At 39.2% G+C, this 19070-nt stretch overlaps 1 protein-coding gene and 1 long non-coding RNA gene across 6 annotated transcripts; one reads left to right on the top strand and one right to left on the bottom strand.

Annotated features, from left to right (window-relative positions):
- Window positions 1-1054: 1054 nt before the first annotated feature.
- On the bottom strand, window positions 1055-11793 carry zfand5a (zinc finger, AN1-type domain 5a). 3 transcript variants are annotated; one of them, XM_017451977.3, is made up of 6 exons: window positions 11575-11793; window positions 6367-6557; window positions 5527-5614; window positions 4591-4697; window positions 3320-3436; window positions 1055-2566 (listed from the first exon to the last, which is right to left on the bottom strand). In XM_017451977.3, the coding sequence occupies exons 2-6, from the start codon at window positions 6521-6523 to the stop codon at window positions 2418-2420; spliced, it is 618 nt and encodes a 205-aa protein (XP_017307466.1). In that variant the 5' UTR covers window positions 6524-6557; window positions 11575-11793; the 3' UTR covers window positions 1055-2417. The 3 variants fall into 3 exon arrangements, with proteins under 3 accessions (XP_017307466.1, XP_017307465.1, XP_017307463.1); XM_017451976.3 differs by having other exon boundaries at window positions 6367-6528; window positions 11575-11792; XM_017451974.3 differs by having other exon boundaries at window positions 6367-6525; window positions 11575-11792.
- LOC108255776 (uncharacterized) lies at window positions 10478-18771 on the top strand. 3 transcript variants are annotated; one of them, XR_008393199.1, is made up of 6 exons: window positions 10478-10559; window positions 11804-11871; window positions 14443-14521; window positions 17365-17461; window positions 17589-17997; window positions 18238-18771. It is a non-coding gene; the product is annotated as an uncharacterized LOC108255776 (long non-coding RNA). The 3 variants fall into 3 exon arrangements; XR_001810171.3 differs by lacking the exon at window positions 10478-10559 and adding an exon at window positions 10611-10701; XR_001810172.3 differs by lacking the exon at window positions 10478-10559 and adding an exon at window positions 10611-10701 and having other exon boundaries at window positions 17365-17502.
- The last annotated feature ends 299 nt before the right edge of the window (window positions 18772-19070 follow it).

Genomic DNA, 19070 nt, shown 5'->3' with positions numbered 1-19070 from the left:
ATAGAAAATCCTACAAACCACGGCACTCTTTCAGTAAGAATCTTGGATAGAAGCGGTGACATCCCAAAATCTTAATACCTTAGCCACCCAGTGTCAGAGGCATAAAAAGACTGTACACAGCTGCTTTAATGTTTGTGATAAGACCCTGAATAAAACACTTCGGGACAAGCAGTTATAGGAAAATAATCAAATTTAGGATGATAACACGGCTCCACAGCCACACAGTTGCTGATTATTTTCCTATAAAGTGTTTTATTCCTCACACAGCTGAATAATCAGCATTTAGTCATATTGCACACCTAGTCCCACAATACAAATGATCTAAAGAACACTTCAGTAGCCTTGATTACGGCTAACGGTAATGTTCATGTGTTACACACAGAGATGGCAGGTTATAGCACTTTACCTACACCCGATTGACATTTTAACAAGTATATCTATCAAGCACCCACCCCTTTTATAAAAATGAAAGGAAAGAGGATGAGCAGGAACCATAGCAAGATGGAGAAATATCATCTCTCAATATTGTGTGTGTAGTGTCAGTGTAAGCTTTTTTTAAAGACTATCTTATTTAAAAAAAATAAATAAATAAAATACAGCAAAATGTGGGCGCATCCTGCAATAATACAATTTGTATGAAATAGCAAAACCAATCTTAGATCAGTATCCTGTAGTAGAAATAATAATAATAATAATAATAATAATAATACAAATTTCTATGACAGTATAATTCACATGCAGGTCTGTATATACATCTATTACGCACACACACGCACACGCACGCACACACATGCACACACACACACGCACGCACACACACACACGCACGCACACGCACGCACGCACGCACGCACACACGCACGCACACACACGCACGCACACACACGCACACGCACGCGCACACACACGCACACACACGCACACACACGCACACACACGCACACACACGCACACACACGCACACACACGCACACACACGCACACACACGCACTCTATACTGACCATATACACTATACATTTAATATGAATAAAACGGGCTACAAAGCAAAACTCAACAGTCTGGTGGGTTTTTTTTTATTCTGTACATTTTTATTTACAATACTATTTTTTGCATTAATGGCAAGTAAAAGGATTAAATGCAATACATAAATATGAACAGGTTTTCTTTTGTACAAATTTGCATATAACTAATAGCTGAAATTAAAACTCAAAACAGATACGTACAGTTTCGACACTCCCGGAACCATCACAGAGAGAACACACGTACGCACGCACACACGCGCGCACACACACACACATACAAAGAGGAGTTCAGTTATGGGTGCCAGCGCTCACACTCACATTTAACAAAACACTGATCCCTTTGTCGAGCTTCAAATGTCCAAACGTAACTGACTCAGGAAGGACTGCTTCTCTCTCTTTCACTCACACATACACACATTCACAAACACCAAATAAATGCCTAAATAACTTCACTCAAATGATAAAACAACAAACACAACCCCGTGGTATCTGTTATAATAATGGCCACACGGCTGTGAGCTCATGTGCTGTGAAAGAAGCTAGAACGACAACACTAACGCCTTCGGATCGACATCCACCAGTGGGTCACAGTAGCATGTTCACATTATGAAATTGTTATGGGGGGGGAACAAAAAGATGAATGATTGATGACCGACAGGCAGCCTAGGTGGGAAGTCGATCTGTTTGACCTTTAGTAAGCAGGCTCGAGTGGAGCATCAAGGAAGAAAATAAGGTATAAAACTGTCTGCTAATCCCGACTGGAAGGAAACAACTGCAGAACAGCGCACCAAAAACAAACAAACAAACAAAAAACCCCAAGTGTCCGAGAACGTCTTGCTCACAACGCTAAATTGCACAACCTCGTTTTGGCAAACCATGCGATTTCTAGGAAAGCAACGATCCAATACTTAATATCAATATCAGCTTGATATATAAATGAGATCGCAATGCTGGATCGTATCCTGAAACGATCTCATGAACACAACATGTAACCTCGGTTTTCTCCTTTTGTATACAGTTGAGTCGTTTGTGGGAATATTATTTCGATCCTAAACCTAATCAGGAGCTGAAAGAACGAGCAAAGGAAGTCACTGTCAAGTGACCAAAGCTCATAACTAAATGAAAAGTAGGATTAACGGTTCCCTGAAACGGCACCTTGATCTACAAACCTAAACTGAACTATGGCAAAGAGCTGGCACAGCAGGCGAGAGCGTCAAAGAAAAACACAATAATAATGTAATACCTAGAACCAAACGGTAATTAATGCATGGGAGTCACACACAGTACGATTGCTTTTCCCCTCGTCTTCTTTCTCGTAATAGAAAAACACATGTCCGTTTATCCGATATCCGTTTTAGCTCAACACTTCTCTTTCCATGCTTTACGCTTTGCTTTATATTCTCTGGATCTTGTCGGCCACCACCACAGGGTTTTCTTTGCGGATTTTGGCGGCCGCCTCGGCTTTGTAGTCATATGTGCAGTTGTGCTTGTCCGAGTAGCGATGGATGCCGCAGAAGAGCTGGCCGCACCTACAGTCAAAACCTGCAACAAATACGTATTATTATTATTATTATTATTATTATTATTAGTAGTAGTAGTAGTAGTAGTAGTAGTAGTAGTGTTAACAATATTACTCCGTGGTGTTATGTGGTGTTATTCAACACCACATAATACATAACTGGGAGTGTGAATAATACTGAAATCTATATTAATCTCCTGGTCACTGAGAATATTTGTATCTAGAGTTGGCACCCATGAGGATCAGGTATCCGGCCTATAACAGCAAAACGGTGGCTCAAACATCGGATATCTGACCCTGTAACAAATGGCAAAGCCTGGAATTGGGACAAATGATATATTTCTGTTGCTGGAAATGTTTACTTATAAAGAGAGACATGGCTGGTTTGTCTGTTGTTGGTGTCTTCTCTTAAATGGTAGCGATAAAAAAAGATCAAAACTCAACATGTTTTATTTTATAGTTTGTGTCCACTAGTGAAAATCGCATTCCTTGCAACTCTGACAATATTACTGTTGGATTTCGTTCGGAAAATTGTCATTAAATGACATCAAAAAAAAAAGTCAGTATGCAAAATTCTACGCATATTAAATTAGCCTCATTTGTATAAACAAATGGACACTTTTGATGTAGGTCCAATGTAAAAAGTACACTGCAAATCAACAGGCAAAAATTTATTGTGACATCTATAGTTTTTTCAACAACAGTGATATTATATACACACTATTGATTTGTAGTATCTTGCCTTAAATGCTAATGATTCTTTAGGGAATGCTCACCTGTGAGGCCGACCCTCTTGCGGCAGGTGAAGCAGCGGTTCTTTTTGGGCTTGCTGGAGTCTGGACTCTTCGCCACATCACTGAGGGGCGAGCAGGAGGAAGTGGGCTGGCTAACGACTGTGGGAGCAGGAAGTCCACAAACATAATTACAAACAGGTTTTCCTTCAGCCTGTGTATGTGTTTTAGATATGGTGTGCTATGTGTAGAGAAGTTTGGCAGAGGGCTTTGGAATGAGGCTACAATTTCATAGGGATGTGCCAAAACAAAAAAAAAAACAACAAAAAAAAAAACCACAGCAGATACACACACCCAAACGCCCGGGGGGGGGGGTTGTGAAAGAGAGAGACGGAGAGAGAGAACAGAAAGATAAGGACATAAAGTGTTTATATTTTGTCTGCTAGAAAAAACTAATGTAGACATAATATAAAAATAAATTGGTTTTGAAACTTTAAAACTGCCTAACAAAGCAACACATGAACCTACTGTTTAATGTTAAACCCGCTTAAACGTATCTTTAATCTTTAGTACAAATAAAGCTTCCTGAAACAGTGCTGAGGACATTAATGCACTCAGTTTTACCCAGACAATGTACAAAGATCTGAAGTGAAGTGGTGGGCAATTACTTTTTACTTCACCTGATATGCGCTTCACCATGTTGCCGATTTTTCTCTCCATTATCTAATTCTCCCTCTATCGCACGAACGCTAGCGGCCCAGAGGGCCGAGGGTTAAGGCGTGCTTCCTCCAACAGACTTCATGTTGAATTCAATTCAATTTTATTCGCATAGCGCTTTATACTAAAGACAGTGTCACTAAGCAGCTTTGCAGGTAGAAGTCTTGGATCCCTAATGAGGAAGCCAGGGGTGACGGTGTCGAGAAAATCGACATGAGAAAGAAAACTTGAGAGGAACACGACCCACGACCTTTTCTGAGTGGCACTAGATCTTTTCAAACTGCAGCTGATGCAACATTATGGGACAGCTGAACATGCTTGGAGGAGAGCACTAACTGAACTCTTCTGTTTACACGAGCGAACAGACTCTGTTGACGGGCTGACGTCACGCAGTAACAAGGATGAGGGCCAGTGGGTTCCTTTTGCTACAGACAGCTACACCAGTGTGGATATTCACACTTCCCCTATAACTGGAGCACTTGTGTATCTGTTTTTTTTTTTTTTTTTTTTTTTGTTAAACTTAATGTAACCCTTTGTTGTTTACTGAAAAGCACTATATAAATATGTATTATTATTTACATTGTGCATATGCACATTACCTGCTTCCACTTTGTTCGATTTAGGAGATGGGCTCTTCTCCTCTCTGGAAATGCTCATCTCCGTCATCTGTTGTGTGACGGGCAGGGAGACTGCGGCAGACATGTCTCTGAGGAAACAGCACAGTATTTTCCGCTGACTTGTGATACTCACACACCCACAGCTGCTCACAAAGGCGCAAAGCACCTGACCATAACATGACGCTCCTCACAGTCACAGGCCGCAAAGCCCATAACGTACGTACACCCCCCCCCCCCCCCAAGAAACAGAAGGCAGAAGCAGAAACAAGTAGAAGTCAGACACATTCACCAGGAGAAACGACAGGAAGTGGGGACTGATTTTATTATATTTATACTTTACACTATTACATATATTATATTAACAATGCAAGTGCTTTTTTGTAGGAAAGTGTTTAATTATGAAGGTCATTAGTTAAATTTTTTTTTTTTTTTTTAAAAAGCTTAGCAGTTTCTAAAGAAAACATCAGACGAGTATTGGTATTAGATACTCAAGGTTTCGTTATGAGAAAAAGAAAAAAAGGTGGCATAGTGCCATCTCCATTTGCGTCATATTGTCGTGACGTCATTTTCAGATTTTTTTTTTCTGTGGATAAATTACATCTATAAAATGTCTTCTCTTAAAGTGTAACAATAAAAAAAATATCAAAATTCGACATGTTTATTTGGCAATTTTTGTGTACTTGGCAGGTGGCGAAACGACGAAAGACAGAACGAACAAAAACAAATAATAAAGAAAGAATTTCGTAGGAGCCGATAAAAGAAAAGGCAGACAGACATATACAGGCAGGCAGGCGGGTGTGTTTTGTACTTGAATGCACCAATTAAACAGAGGCTCTGCAGCAGGAACACAGCACAGGAATGAATTAAATTGCACATGGAGGTGTACATACACCCACAACCGAACAAAGAGAAACTCACTCTGATGTCGATTCTGCGCAGGTCGCCTCCGCTTTGTTTAGGCCTTCTAGTCTCTGCATGGCCGACGTGTCCGATGAAGGACTGCCTGCTGCTCCGGGAAGGAAAGCACACATCTGACTAACCACAAACAGCAGCCTTAAAACAGCCGTATATCTTAAATAATTGGCCTGAGGTACTCTAAACACAAATGGTCAAAGCTGCTTCTTATAAACGGCTTCCGCTATGCGAAGAGACCAGAAAAGGGATGTAAAGAACAGAAGCTATCGTCCCTCTTCCACATACATGAGCTCACAGACACGCACAATTTGGTTAGCATCACTGTGATCGACAGGGAAGAATGAATAGACCATCCCTCCCATGGCTAATTTTACTCCTTAAGCTCTCAACCAATAAGAATACAAATAAGATTCACGCCTCAAGAAGTTCTTGGTCAGCTAAAACAGGTGTGTTAGATTTTGGTTGGAGATGAAACCTGCAGGAAGGTAGATCTGAATGAAGAGGGTTTGTGACCACTGATTTAGAATACACAGACATCCGTAGCACATAGTATACTTTCACGGCCCAGACTTTAGCACCTTCCTAATCCTGGTTCTTTTAACCTCCTTGGGATTTTATTACTGATCCAATTAGTTGAGTCAGGAGAGCAGGGTAAACACAGTAACGAAAAACAAAGCTTTATATGAGCAGGGCACATTCGTTCCTGATGCAAATCATCGTTCTAACGCCATGACGTTTTAAATCAAGCTCGTAAATCGGACGAGTCAGTTTTTCCAGCAGCGTCGTCACCCTCAGGAAGGAATAAGAGGAGTAAGGCTTTGTCATTTTTGCTGTGCGACTTACCCAGAGGGCTCACTGGGCTGCGATCGCTACTCTGCTGTCGACTCAGGTGTTCCTTGTAGCACACAGAGCACATGCCACTAGTCCTGGGGTTGCCGTAGAAACCGCAGCCCATGGTGCACAGGATGGGAACCGGGCTCTGATTGGTCTCCTGGGCCATTGCTGCTGGAAATTTTGTTTTTTTTTTTAATTCTCTGGTTAAAGTTGTGGGAAAGATATGTATGTATAATATAATATAATATAATATAATATAATATAATATAATATAATATAATATAACTTATGTCAAACTTTAAAGGCTAGTAACGAATACGAAGTTAATACAGAATAAACCATTGACATTAACGCCTGGTTCAATATTAACAGTTGTTAGTAATTCCAGAGGGAGGAAGCGAAAAAAAAAAAAGAGAGGCAATGAATGTTTATAGCTATAAAGCAAGTAATGTAAGCAACTAACTTATTTTGTGGACGCTAAACGTAATCACACCACCCAATCAGTGATTATTTTCCTATAACAGCACAACCTGGGTGTTTTATTCTTCACTGAAACACTATAGGATAAGATTATGGGTAAAATTAGCAGTAAAATGTATAGTGCGTCATGACATGGAGACTCAAACTGTAAATACAATAGTCTAAGTTCCTTTACGTGCTTTGTGGCTCAGATTTAATTGAAAAGAATCTGGTGTATAAACTAGTCTAAAACGTATGCGAGAGCGATTCAAACCTTTCCGTAAAGACATGGTTTGGTGATGAATATTTACGGCCACGAAGCAGCTGATTTGATCTAGCTTCGCTTCTTTTGGTGCTAATTAAATTCAAGATCGACCGTTTCCCTGAGGTGACTAAGCGCTCTCGAATCACGGTGTTCCTGTAAACATGTTCGTAATTAGGACACATTTGTTTTACTTTAGCCAGACTGGACACCACATCCTTCATCGTGTAGTTTAGAATCTAGGTCAAGAACCTGCCTGAATAATAGCAAGTTTAACATGGCAGCTGAGGTGACCTACGAGTGGGCCGACAATGTACGTTTGCGCTGTGTAATCTGAATTCGTTAAATGATTTTATTAAACGTCATATAGGATTGAAGGGTGAGAGACATCGGAGCACGGTTAAGAGAGAGCAGGTCGAAACACACTTTCAGTACTGTGTGTCTGTACTTGTGTCTACAACGCTGATTAACAGCGTTAATAAGTGCTATAAAGTGCAACGCTGTTAAACTTCACAGAAACTAATTGGACGTTATCCAATGCCAAACTATTTGCGTGCATTGTTTCCCCCAATTGCAAAATAATTGAAAGGGTGTTTTTTTTTTTTTTTCTTTTGGGTTTTTTGTTTTCATATACTTTTCTACAGTGCAGTATATGCAGTTTCAATAGTTTTGCTGCTTCTTTGTCCCAACGTGAAAAGCACAATATGTTTCATAAGAATGGCTTCAGTCGTACTATGTTTGTTCCCCTCGTACACTGCTAGCAGAACACAAAGCTTATGAAAAGCCATGAGCCCCCCCCCCCCCAAACTGAATGATGGGTGCTGTTTACACATTACTTTGTTGTGTTATGCAAATTATTTCCTCTTATCAGGTTTTAAACTTCTTTTCTTTCAACAGATCTAATAAATCAGCAGACGTCAGCAACTGTCCTGCACTCAATATGGCTCTCCAGCGCACATCACAGCGGTTGCTTATATGAGTTGAGTGATCAGGTTCGGTCGACTCACCACCAGAGTGTAAAGCCTGACTGAGCTGTATGTGAACCTATTATACTAATGACCAATCACTGATCATCACTGTTCCCAAAGGCCAATCACGTCCCAAAGTCTTACATTCCTCAGTGATTTACTGACAGCGATGTACTAATTACAATTTTGAATTCATTAATGAATGATAGATCATGCTTTTTAACTATTTACAGTAACATTTACAGTAACAGTTGTGGAATGTCTGCAAGGCAAGTTACGTCCCGTTATTATTTACGTTATAACAGCTATGACCACCTCTGACCAGCCTCATTTATTCCTCTCTTGAATTTTTAATGAGACAAAAACCTACAATTTGTCCAAAAACCCAGACCGCTGTCCTTTCCTCCATGTTATGTTGAAAAACTGACTGTTACAAAGTACTGACACTAGTGCCTCCTTCCATAAAAGTTAAATAAATGTCTCTTTACAGAAAAGGTCAACGATCATGTATTTGTTAGTTAAATGATGGCACATTGTAAGCCATTTATTATTAGTCTAAGATTATGTACCTCGGCTGCCACATGTCCCTGTGAATGAGTCGTTACTATAGAAACGAGAGCATTTTTGAACATGTGCAGTAAAATGAATTTATCATTTGAACTACAGCAAACACTACAGTCAGACCAATCCGATTCAAGAATTCAACTGCACTGTGGAATATCGATATTCTATTCTGATGAAACTCTACTCCCTCTTCAGAAAATCTTCCTTTTTCATCCAACTTGCTTTGATATGCAAATGATAATGACCCATGACCGCATCTGGCGATTTTCCGATCTTCCTCTGAATAAAATTCCAACACTGGGACTCGTGTACAGCGCTGCCAACTTAAGAGACTTTGCTGCGATATCTGGGAACTTTTTAGACCCCTTTTGTTACTTAATAAAAAATTTTAAAAAAACGAGCCTAGCAACAAATCCAATGACTTTTTGCGGATTTTAGTGCCTGTCTTGAACTCGATACGGCTCACATCACAGCTGCTGATCTACGAGTTGAGTGATCACTGATCAACATGGTTCCCCATGACCAATCGCTGTTTTTTTGTTTGTTTTAAACACACTTTTAATGATATTAACAATTCAAGGGATCACAAGTTTCCTTCATGACTACTCACTGTGACTGTTTCGTTTTGTCTGCGTTCTTCATAACGTATAGTATTTTGTAGATGTGCAAATGTTTAGTCTGTGGTGCCATGACCAAAGAGGGCTCCTTATAATAAGAAATAAATGATTTAAGCTTTAAGACAGTATTGGCTCAATGGTTAAGGCTCTGGGTTACTAATCAGAATGTCACGGGTTCAAGTTGCCACTGTTGGGCCCTTGAGCGAGAACTTTAACCCTCACTGTCCCAGGGGTTGCCTTATTGTTCCTGCTGAAAAAAAAAAAAAAAAAAAAAAACAGTAGAAACCATCACAACAAATAAAATTACAAACCATCATCTAACCATTAAAACCATTACTGGTTCTTAATGGTATCCACTAGACATAACATGCCATAAGGCATCAAATGACCAATAGAGACCCACAGAGACCATTGCCTTTTCCATTAAAACCAATACAATTTCCATTATAACAATTACAAATTCTATGATGGTTTCTATTGTGTTTTTCAGCAGGGATGGCTTTCCCCAACTTCATTAAGAGCTGGGATACACCAATAACCATGATTTATAAGCAGTATGCAAATTAAACCATGTATTCTAGCGACTCTCTGAGCATGCCTTAGCTACTTTCCCAAATGGTATTCCATCCTTCTCCCATCTTAAAAAAAAAAAGAGAATTAAACTTACTTTTTTTAAAATCCCTTCATTTTATAAAGAATAAAAAAAAAAGCTTCCTTAAATATCTTGAAGAAATATTTAAAGAAAGTCCATATATTTACATGCTTTCCCCGTGTTGTAAAATCTGTATGTTAATGTATGTCTACAAAGATGTGTGTTAATTATGTTCAATTTACACGTTGTTGTTGTTTTTCATGCAGTTGTGGGTAACTACTTTCCCCTGGTAAGAGATGGCAACATTTCACTGGACTGGATTGGACTGGACTGGATTGGACTGGACTGGATTGGACTGGGGAGTATCGTGACTACCGTGATGTCACATTTTTGGTCGTATTGCCCAGCCTTAACACAAAATGATGCGCTTGAACGGCGATAAGGGGCACTTCATATCACACGAGTTTCACATGAAGTAAATATGAGTCGTGTGGTGGGGAAACCGCGACTATATCTCTTGAGGTTTATTAAGTTTGTTTATTTAAATTATGACGGTCCACACACACAAAAACAACCTCTTCACGCGAGCGCTTCTCGGCTGTCCACGCGCAGGAAATATCTCCTGTCAGAGTGACGAATAACAATTCTCCTCAGAAGCCTGAGATTCTGAGAATCCTCAGGCGATTCTTCTCGACCGAAAGGCGTTCATTTCGAAATATTACACCATTCAGACGCCAGATGTGGGTGAACAAACCGCCCCGACAGCTTTATTTTATCTGTGACAAGAAAAGCGAAGAGCTAGGGTTAGCTAGCGAGGTTAATGTTTGGTGTTTGTTTATAGCTAACTGAATGAAACGCCAGCCAGGTTTGCTTAGCAACTCGGTAAGGAGACACCTGACACTACAAATGGTAACAAACAACAACAAAAAAAAAACCGAACTGAGAATGTGGTGTATATATAACATGTACCAAAAAAAGAAGAAGACAAAATGATATCAACACTAGTTATTTGTACTATTAGTGGAACTGGTTATTGAAACGCCTCGACTTTTTTTTTCCTTCTTCTTTGTTTCAATATCACTTCCTTCCAGTCTGGAGTAAACTCGCTAGTTGACTAATACTAGCGTCAAACAAACAAAAAAAACTGGTTTGGTCAGGTTGTCTACAGCTAAATGTCTCTAAACAGATGGTTTTGTTTAAACCAAACCCGTCTTCTTTTTGTCGAACAAAGCAGTTAGCCTTTAGCTAACTAACCGAACAAAACAATAGACAATAAGAGGATTAGGTAGCAGACGAGCTTTTCATCACGACGCACACCTCGCACTAGAACCACAGGACTTTAAAACTATACATAGGTTAAAGAACACATTTCGAGGACAGTCCAATGTCAACACGGATCAATCTGCTAGGCAGTTAGCTAACCAGCTAACCCCCAGCTCTTCATGTCCTGTCCTGTGTTGTGTTGTGTTGTGTTTTGCCCAAGCAAGTCACGTCCAATTATTTGTAATGGTGGTGATAGGAACTAGTTGACTTTTGTCTCTACCAGGACCCACCCGTGGAAAAATACCCTATATATATATATTATATATAAAATATTGATATACAATATATTCAGCGGTAAACATTAAACACGCTGTAGTGCGTTATAATCTTCTCTCTGAATGTCTAACCTGTTTAATACACGTCAGCAAATCAAGCTTCTCATTCAGTCACTCAAGATTATATCTTTAAACAAAATAAACACATCACACTTACCTCGGTCGATTTTCAACTTATAATCGATGTTGGTTTAAAAAAATAATAATAAAATAAACAAATCAAGGCAGGTATTGTCGAAATTTATCAAGCTTTACTCCTTTTTGTTATTATTATATAGTATGTCCGAGGGCTTTGTGTCGAAGACAGCGATAAATTAACTCCTCTGGTCTCTTGTCCTTTCCTCGATCTTCCCTTCTTTTCTTACGCTGTTTGTTTCCTTCTTTAGTCAAAAGGGGGCGGAGTTTCACGTCACATCGCTGAGTCGGCTCCCTATTGGTCACGCGGAGCGGAAACGTGAGTAAAGCAAAGAAATCCATTTACCACGTATGTACTGATGACTAATGCAAGACTTTTGTGGTTAAACCTTGCGTAAGAAATGTACTACGCTGGGTAGCTGCATCATGGAAAAGAGGTGGCTTTCAAACAGATAGTTGATGAGAAAGTTGTGTTAGAGATGTTGTTATTAAAATCTCAGAGTTTGGGCGCTTCTGATCGATTAAACGCCACGGATAAGGACTAAGGGATAGGACGATGTGAATCTCACATCCAAATAACGTACTGGCAATACAGAGACATAAACCGAACAAAAATATCCTTATTACACCAATATCCTTTTTTTACATTTCTGTATGTGACCCCATTTTCTGCGGGATCCTGGGGCACGCTGATTGATGACGTACGCAGAACATCTTTAATCATAAGTCTATCGTTAGAGGATCTTCATCGTACAATATGACATAAGACGTCATCACGCAGTCTGTTATGAAATATTTTATTTGGGCCAATATTTTATGAAGGTCATATCACACTGGCAATGAAGCTTACTGACACCTTCTTTTTTTAATCATGATGTTGTTTAGGCAATCAGTGTTGGAACTGGTTCAGTTATGACGTCAAATCTATCTCTTACAAAATCAAGAGTCTTACTGTTTTTTGCCATTGCATTCATAACACAGGAGTTCTCAAATGTTTGCAGGCACTTAGGGACCAATTAACAGTAAATTAAATTTCACAGACCCCCTCTAAACATTATCAACTATTCAAATATTAGGTTTATTATTTAAATATCTACAAAAATATCTTGGCTATTTATTGGCAGCAAGCCGAGCTTTCCATCGTCCAAGGTTTTTGAGATTATTTTTATTGAGGTTGGGATGAAACCAATGTTTCCATGAGTCATGCAGATTGTGGCTGCTCTGCCCCTGTCTGGTCTTTCAAGTGCTAAAAAGACTTTAACAGGTGATTGTCAGAGTTGTTGAAGTTATGGCCAAATGCTGTTGAGTAGTCAGATTGTTTGAAATGCTGGCTTCTGACATTTATGCTGCTTCTTAAAATCTTAAAATGCTCGCCCTCATCCAGACGGGCGAGCACAAAGCCATAAAGCACAAATGGCTAGCACAAAGCCATTTCTTTCTCACAAACACATTCGGTGGGAACGAGTGAAAGGTCAAGTATGAATTATTTGTGCATTTAGGGCTGTTGCAGTGTTTGCGAGCTGTACTGTATTTGCTGCCATTGTTCACACTCTCACAGGAAGCTTAGAAACACTACTGCTTATGCTGCCACATTCATAACATGAAAGTGTGAAATGGTACATTGACTAGCACATTTTTATATGCATTTTTGTATCGCCATTCAAGAAGCACTTTATTTTATCTGCATGGGAGCGTCATCAGATGTGCATGATTGTGCATAACTTGGATGGTGCTCAGAGGGAACAGTACATCAAACTCATTCAACTCAAGTCAAATAGGCTAATAATTATAGGAACTCAATAATAAATATAACTTTGATAATGGTGTGTTGTGATTTCCAAACAATGAATGAGTTAAATAAACTGGACTATGCTAAACCAAGCCCCTGCTGTACTGTATCCAGACATTCACAATATACAGTAGTTAGGCTCTGGACTATTGAAATGGTTATATTCTGGTTTTGTGGATACTATAGATTGATTAAATGAACTTGAAGTAGGGTAGATTGACTTTTACATTAAATGTGATTTCCTGCTAATGATCAACTTGCCATTAATCGGCTGTTGAGATAAAATGAAAATGAACATTTGTCCTAAAACATGAAAAATATAGGGGAGTTTGAAGCTGTGAGATGTGGAAATTAGGGACTTTTCTGAGAGAATATTGTGGTTGGGCAGTGCTATAAACAGATACTTTCACTTTTGGGCACATAAAAAGGATAAAGTCACTTTATTTGTTAATTAAAGCACATACATAAACCAAATAAGGGTATATATTTCCATGAACAGAACCTACTTTTTTAGCCAAATGTTTGTCCATTTTCCAGTCTAGCTTATCTTCTGGAAGTGTAGGATACAGCTTTGACACTTGTAATTGTTTTGCGAAAATTCAACATTAAATACTCGTCCTAAAGTATGAAAATGTCTGTGAGGAAGAGTATGAGGTCTTTATCCTGCTCTTTATCCCATGATAATATCTTTCTCACATTGGTATTTTTTTAAATGACCACTTTTAAACTTGAAAACAAGTTTAAAACTGAAGAATTTCAGCGATTCAGACATGAGGAAGCTGTTGGCTGTTCATGCCAAACAAAACATTTTTTGAGATGAAATCAGTAATGAGCAAATCATCAGCATATTTTGAGACTTCAAGTGTTTCAAATGCAGGATAAATTCCACCAGATCCATTGTATGTGGGTCATGGGAAATGACAGCTTGGATTATGAATTATGAAAATGCTAATGCTTTATTTTGGGCAGCATGGTGACTACAGATACATGGTCAAAGGCCTGGTGTAAGGTGAATGATCTAGATTCACTGTGTGGACCTGAGTGTATCTGTAGTTATGTTGTCAACTATCCTATTGATATACCTACATTTTTCTTTCTCAGAATTCAAGCTGGTTTCTGTTCAGCGTTTGGTGTCATCTTGCCTCAGGATGTTATGAGCTTATTTTTCACCTGTGCTGAGGTAACTGCCTGGCTATTGGTGCCTTGAACCCACATGTTTTGTTTATCATGTAGTTGAACGTCACATTAACCCTGATACCTCTTTAGACTTTATGTATGTAATCTAACACATCTTATCTTTATCTATATCATCACAGAACATACATACAGCAACAAATAAGAATGTCTTAACACAGCCTGTTACGTAGCCAAAGGTTTATACCAGTGTAACACAAATGCCTTTTGTGATTTTGGGTTGTGTTTGCACAGGTAAGGTAAGTGTGTAATTAAGAAACGGAGGGTGTGTGATAGACTTTTCATGAAGAAGCATTTTGTGTGTGCGTGTGTGTGTGTGTGTCTGTCTCCTTGATACTCTCATGTCTAAAATGAACATAATATTGGTAATATAAATATGATTGACATATATTGAGCTTGTTCCAAGTCCATGTTTCTCTCATCATTCCTCTTTTGGATTAAAACATAACCAGTTGTAACCCAGAACATAAGGGTTAACCCAGTTGCTTTTCAATTTCTTTGTGTATTGGATTCCTCTTAGGCGGCGTAACCTGAGACAGCAGGCAAAAAGTGCAGGTGTTCCAGGGAAAGTGTGTGTGTGTGTGTGTGTGTGTGTGTGTGTGTGTGTGTGTGTGTGTGAGAGAGAGAGAGAGCGAGCGCAGGGAGTACAGTTTAAGAACAACAATCTAGTTAAACTAGTTTTGGCCTGTTTCTGAGATGGTGGGTATGTTTTTTCTTGAGACATTATCCATCATTTGGGGAATGATCACTTCCACCATGATGCATCCTAGCATCCTGGTTTGCTTTGTATATAACAAAGGAGATATTAATCAATAACACTCCCTGTCTTTGTCTCTCTCTCTCTCTCTCTCTCTCTCTCTCTCTCTCTCTCTCTCTCTCTCTCGTGGCTGCATTGAACTCTCGGACTGCAATTTTTTAATCTGTATGTCAGAGTCAGGTGCCTCAAATAGTTCCCCTTCAACATGTGGTCATTGTGTGTGCCTTCAGAACCTTTTTGCATATAATTTGGATAACATATTTTTCTTTCAGTGGAAACAGACTGCTATAATATACATGTTGATTAACAGGGTATACCCCATATTTACTAAATGCACAAACAGGAAGGGGTAATGGGATCGACTAGGGAGGAGGACTAACTGATTAGATTCCACCTCAGCAGATCTTCCCAAGACCTTTTATACGCCTCTATTCGTGGGTTACATGTTCACAGTATTGTATCTCAAAAGTACCTGTTTGTGATGTCACATTATTATAGCTAGCTAGCTAAATGTGTGGGAGATTTTTATTTTATTTTACACTAAACAAGGGTCCTTTAGATGCATTCACATCTTGTGGGAAAGTGGAAACCCTGTAGTTGCTATTCACTTATATGAGCTAGCTATAAACATCTGCGCTGTCAACCAGTTTATGTTAGATAGACATGTTTTTGCCGCATGAGAAAGTCATATTGAACCAGTGGTGTTGAGCATGTTTTTAAAGTGCCAGTGGGGCTTGCTACAGCCTTAGTCACTGGGGAAGTTTGGATGGCTGCATTTGTGTTAGACATGTTTGCGATTCTGAAGGACAAGTTGCATACCTGGCTTGGACACAAACCAGACCCAGACCACCCCCAGCTGGATCGCCTGGGCAAGGATGTCTGATGTTGAAAGACCAAAACACTTGATGACCCTAGATTACATCACTGATGATGGGTCCAAGTCACACTGAAGGCATGTGATAAAACCAACCAAGCTAGTGCTGTTTTGACTTTGTAGCACAGCTAGTTCCTTCATTGATAACAATCTTAAGAAGACTCCAGTACGATCATTTCATACCTACTATGTAAGACAGGCATTTTATCTGTGATTAAGAAAAAACCCCTGACATATTTTGTTGCTTGTCTGCTAAACAGAAATGTTGACTATCACCATCTAAGCCCATAAAAGTCAAATACCTACACATAATAAATTCTGCAGTTACATTTGGACTTTGGCCTTAAATGGAAAAAAGCATAATTCCATATACATGTTTTTGTCATAACCAGTTATGATAACAACATAACAGTGTGGCTTCGGTATCTTCTTACATACTAAATTTAACTTCTACAAGCAGCCGTTCCTTGGAAGTGCCTTGTTTGTTTAGGCAGTGATGTGTGTTATGGCTCTTTCATGTTACAGTGTTGCAAAGGCATGATTTTATTTTTTTATTTTTTTAAATCTACATGCACTTACAAGCACTGCAGTTTCTGCACACACGCACACATACACACAGGGTTGAGTTTCCCCGGATTTGTTTTCATTGCTTCTCCACCCCTCGCCCAGCCTCTCTCTGCTCGCTATCTCTTCCTCACTGTTCCTTATTCAGTGCCTTGCTTGCTTTCATTCGAGCCAGGTCCCTCCCTCTTTACCACCTCACTTCACGTCTTGTCTTTTTAAAAACATGCTTAATAAGAGTGGTAAGAGTGCATACATACAGTATCTGGAAGCATTACGTCAAGCAAATGCACATGACTAAGTTAAGAGCACTTATGTGAGGTTTCGTAATGCACAGTGTAATCTTTAGGTTCTTTCCTGTCCGGATACAAACCAATTCATATGCGAAGTAGATTCCCCTACAGGAAGCTCGAAGTATTACGCACTTCAGAGATTTCCTCGTCCTGACACACCCAGTTCAGCTCATTAGCTAGTCAATAAGTCTTTCATCAACTAAACGGGGAATATTAGAGCAACTGCAGAGTCAGTACTGTCACTCTTCAAAATTGATTACATAGCTGGAATGAATCACATGCCTCTCACATTGTCAAGTGAAATAGTTGAGATAACTTTTTAATGTTTTTTTTTATTCACACAGTTCACACTGACGTCAATTCCACACACTGTGTGTGAAATCAAATGGAAGAGGACATGGCTTCTTGGATGTATTGGAACGGGGCCAGCTGGTTCATAATGTCAGGAACCCTACGAAAATGTCACATCAACTTGACCTGTGGTTTTTAGACACTTTTTCACACAATTCATTTATTTTAACATGGTTTTTGTACAATAATCATTTATTTTCACATGTAATTTTTATAGCGCTGGGGTCAAGACCAAGACCATAGCCAATGGCGTCCGAGTGAAGACCACTGAGTATATCAGGGGGCAGAGGAACTGAGAAGAGACCAACACCACACATGGCCGAGTCCATGTCAGATGCTCAAGACCAGATGCTCAGATGTGTTATTTCACTGGGTGTAGTATCTTCCTTACCTTACATGAAATTTCTTTGGAACGAATTAAAATATCTACTTAGAAGTACATAGGACATACATAGGACAGGTTAAGCATAACCCATTCTTAGGGAGCATCCCATCAATCCATCCATTTTCTCTACCACTTATCCTTACTGGGTTGCGGGGAACCTGGAGCCTATCCCAAGGGGCATGGGGCACAAGGCCGGGGACACCTTGGACATTGTACCAGTCTCTTAGGGAGCATGCATGAGGTAAATAAAATGCCTTAAACATCCGAATTTGTTTAAGCTCGTTCAACTTTCTGAGAGCAAATACAGCTGTGCATTACAAATATGTGTGCTGTATTACATTAAATATTCGAAGATGAAGTATTTTGAAACTTGAAATGTATAGGCGCTATATAACAACACATGCAGACAGACATTTATGTTTTGTACTGTATTGGGTACATGACAAAGATGATGTTCATGAATTTGATGTTATGGTCTTAGGTGGTGTCGGAAAAATATTTTGAGTCTTCGTAGGCAGAGACAAGGCCGAGTAAAATTTCACCTGAAGACTGAGACCACTGATTTACACCTGATTTTTTTTAAATATAATTTTTCACGTGATTTTTGCATATGAATCATTTATTTTCACTTGTGGTTTTATATTTCACAGGGTTTTTTTTCCATGAATCATTTATTTTCCCATATGATTTTTTTCCACAAGTTCTTTATTTTCCCATGCATGATGAATTTCTTTTCGCATGATTTATATTTCACATGCAATTTTACACATGCAATTAATTTTCTCATGACTTTTACACTCTATTTATTTTTCCAGATTTTTTGAACATGGTTTAATTTTCCACATGTGATTGGTCATCGTTCATGAATAATTTATTTTCACATGATTTTTTTATTATGCCTCCGCCCGGCTGCGGAGGCATTATGTTTTCGAGTTGTCCATGCGTCTCTCGTCTGAGTGTGAAGAACAAGTGGTTGAATGTTTGAAGGATTTATATGGAATTCTTTGTTGTAACCAGCAGATGAACTGATTAGATTTTTTAAATTGATCCAAATATGGAGAAGCCCGATACACAAACATCAGATGGGAAGATAAAACATGCATAAAACCTGTGCCAAAAATGGCCTATCATTTGACTAAACCATGTCATGTCAGGTTTAAGATTACCAAGCAAATGTCCAGCTGAAAAATAGCATGTTAGCTCCCCCCGTGGCTGATTTTCTAAGTTTACATTCATCTGCAGAATTCCTGTGCTGCAGTAAGTCACCTGCACATGGCAGCCTCGTACTGCTTGTCACACACAGCAGGATCAGGT

The sequence above is a fragment of the Ictalurus punctatus genome, chromosome 22 (genome assembly GCF_001660625.3).
Source record: "Ictalurus punctatus breed USDA103 chromosome 22, Coco_2.0, whole genome shotgun sequence".
Taxonomy (NCBI): Eukaryota; Metazoa; Chordata; class Actinopteri; order Siluriformes; family Ictaluridae; genus Ictalurus; species Ictalurus punctatus.
The sequence above is the reverse complement of the archived record's forward strand: the minus strand, read 5'-3'. Positions and strand labels throughout refer to the sequence as shown.

Excerpts from the sequence above, each read along its gene's own strand:
- zfand5a (XM_017451977.3), bottom strand. The coding sequence starts at position 6,523 with ATGGCCCAGGAGACCAATCAGAGCCCGGTTCCCATCCTGTGCACCATG. Across the intron at positions 5,615-6,366 it reads CAGCCCAGTGAGCCCTCTGG|CAGGCAGTCCTTCATCGGAC; the intron begins GTAAGTCGCACA and ends TTCCCGGAGCAG. Across the intron at positions 4,698-5,526 it reads TGCGCAGAATCGACATCAGA|AGACATGTCTGCCGCAGTCT; the intron begins GTGAGTTTCTCT and ends CTGTTTCCTCAG.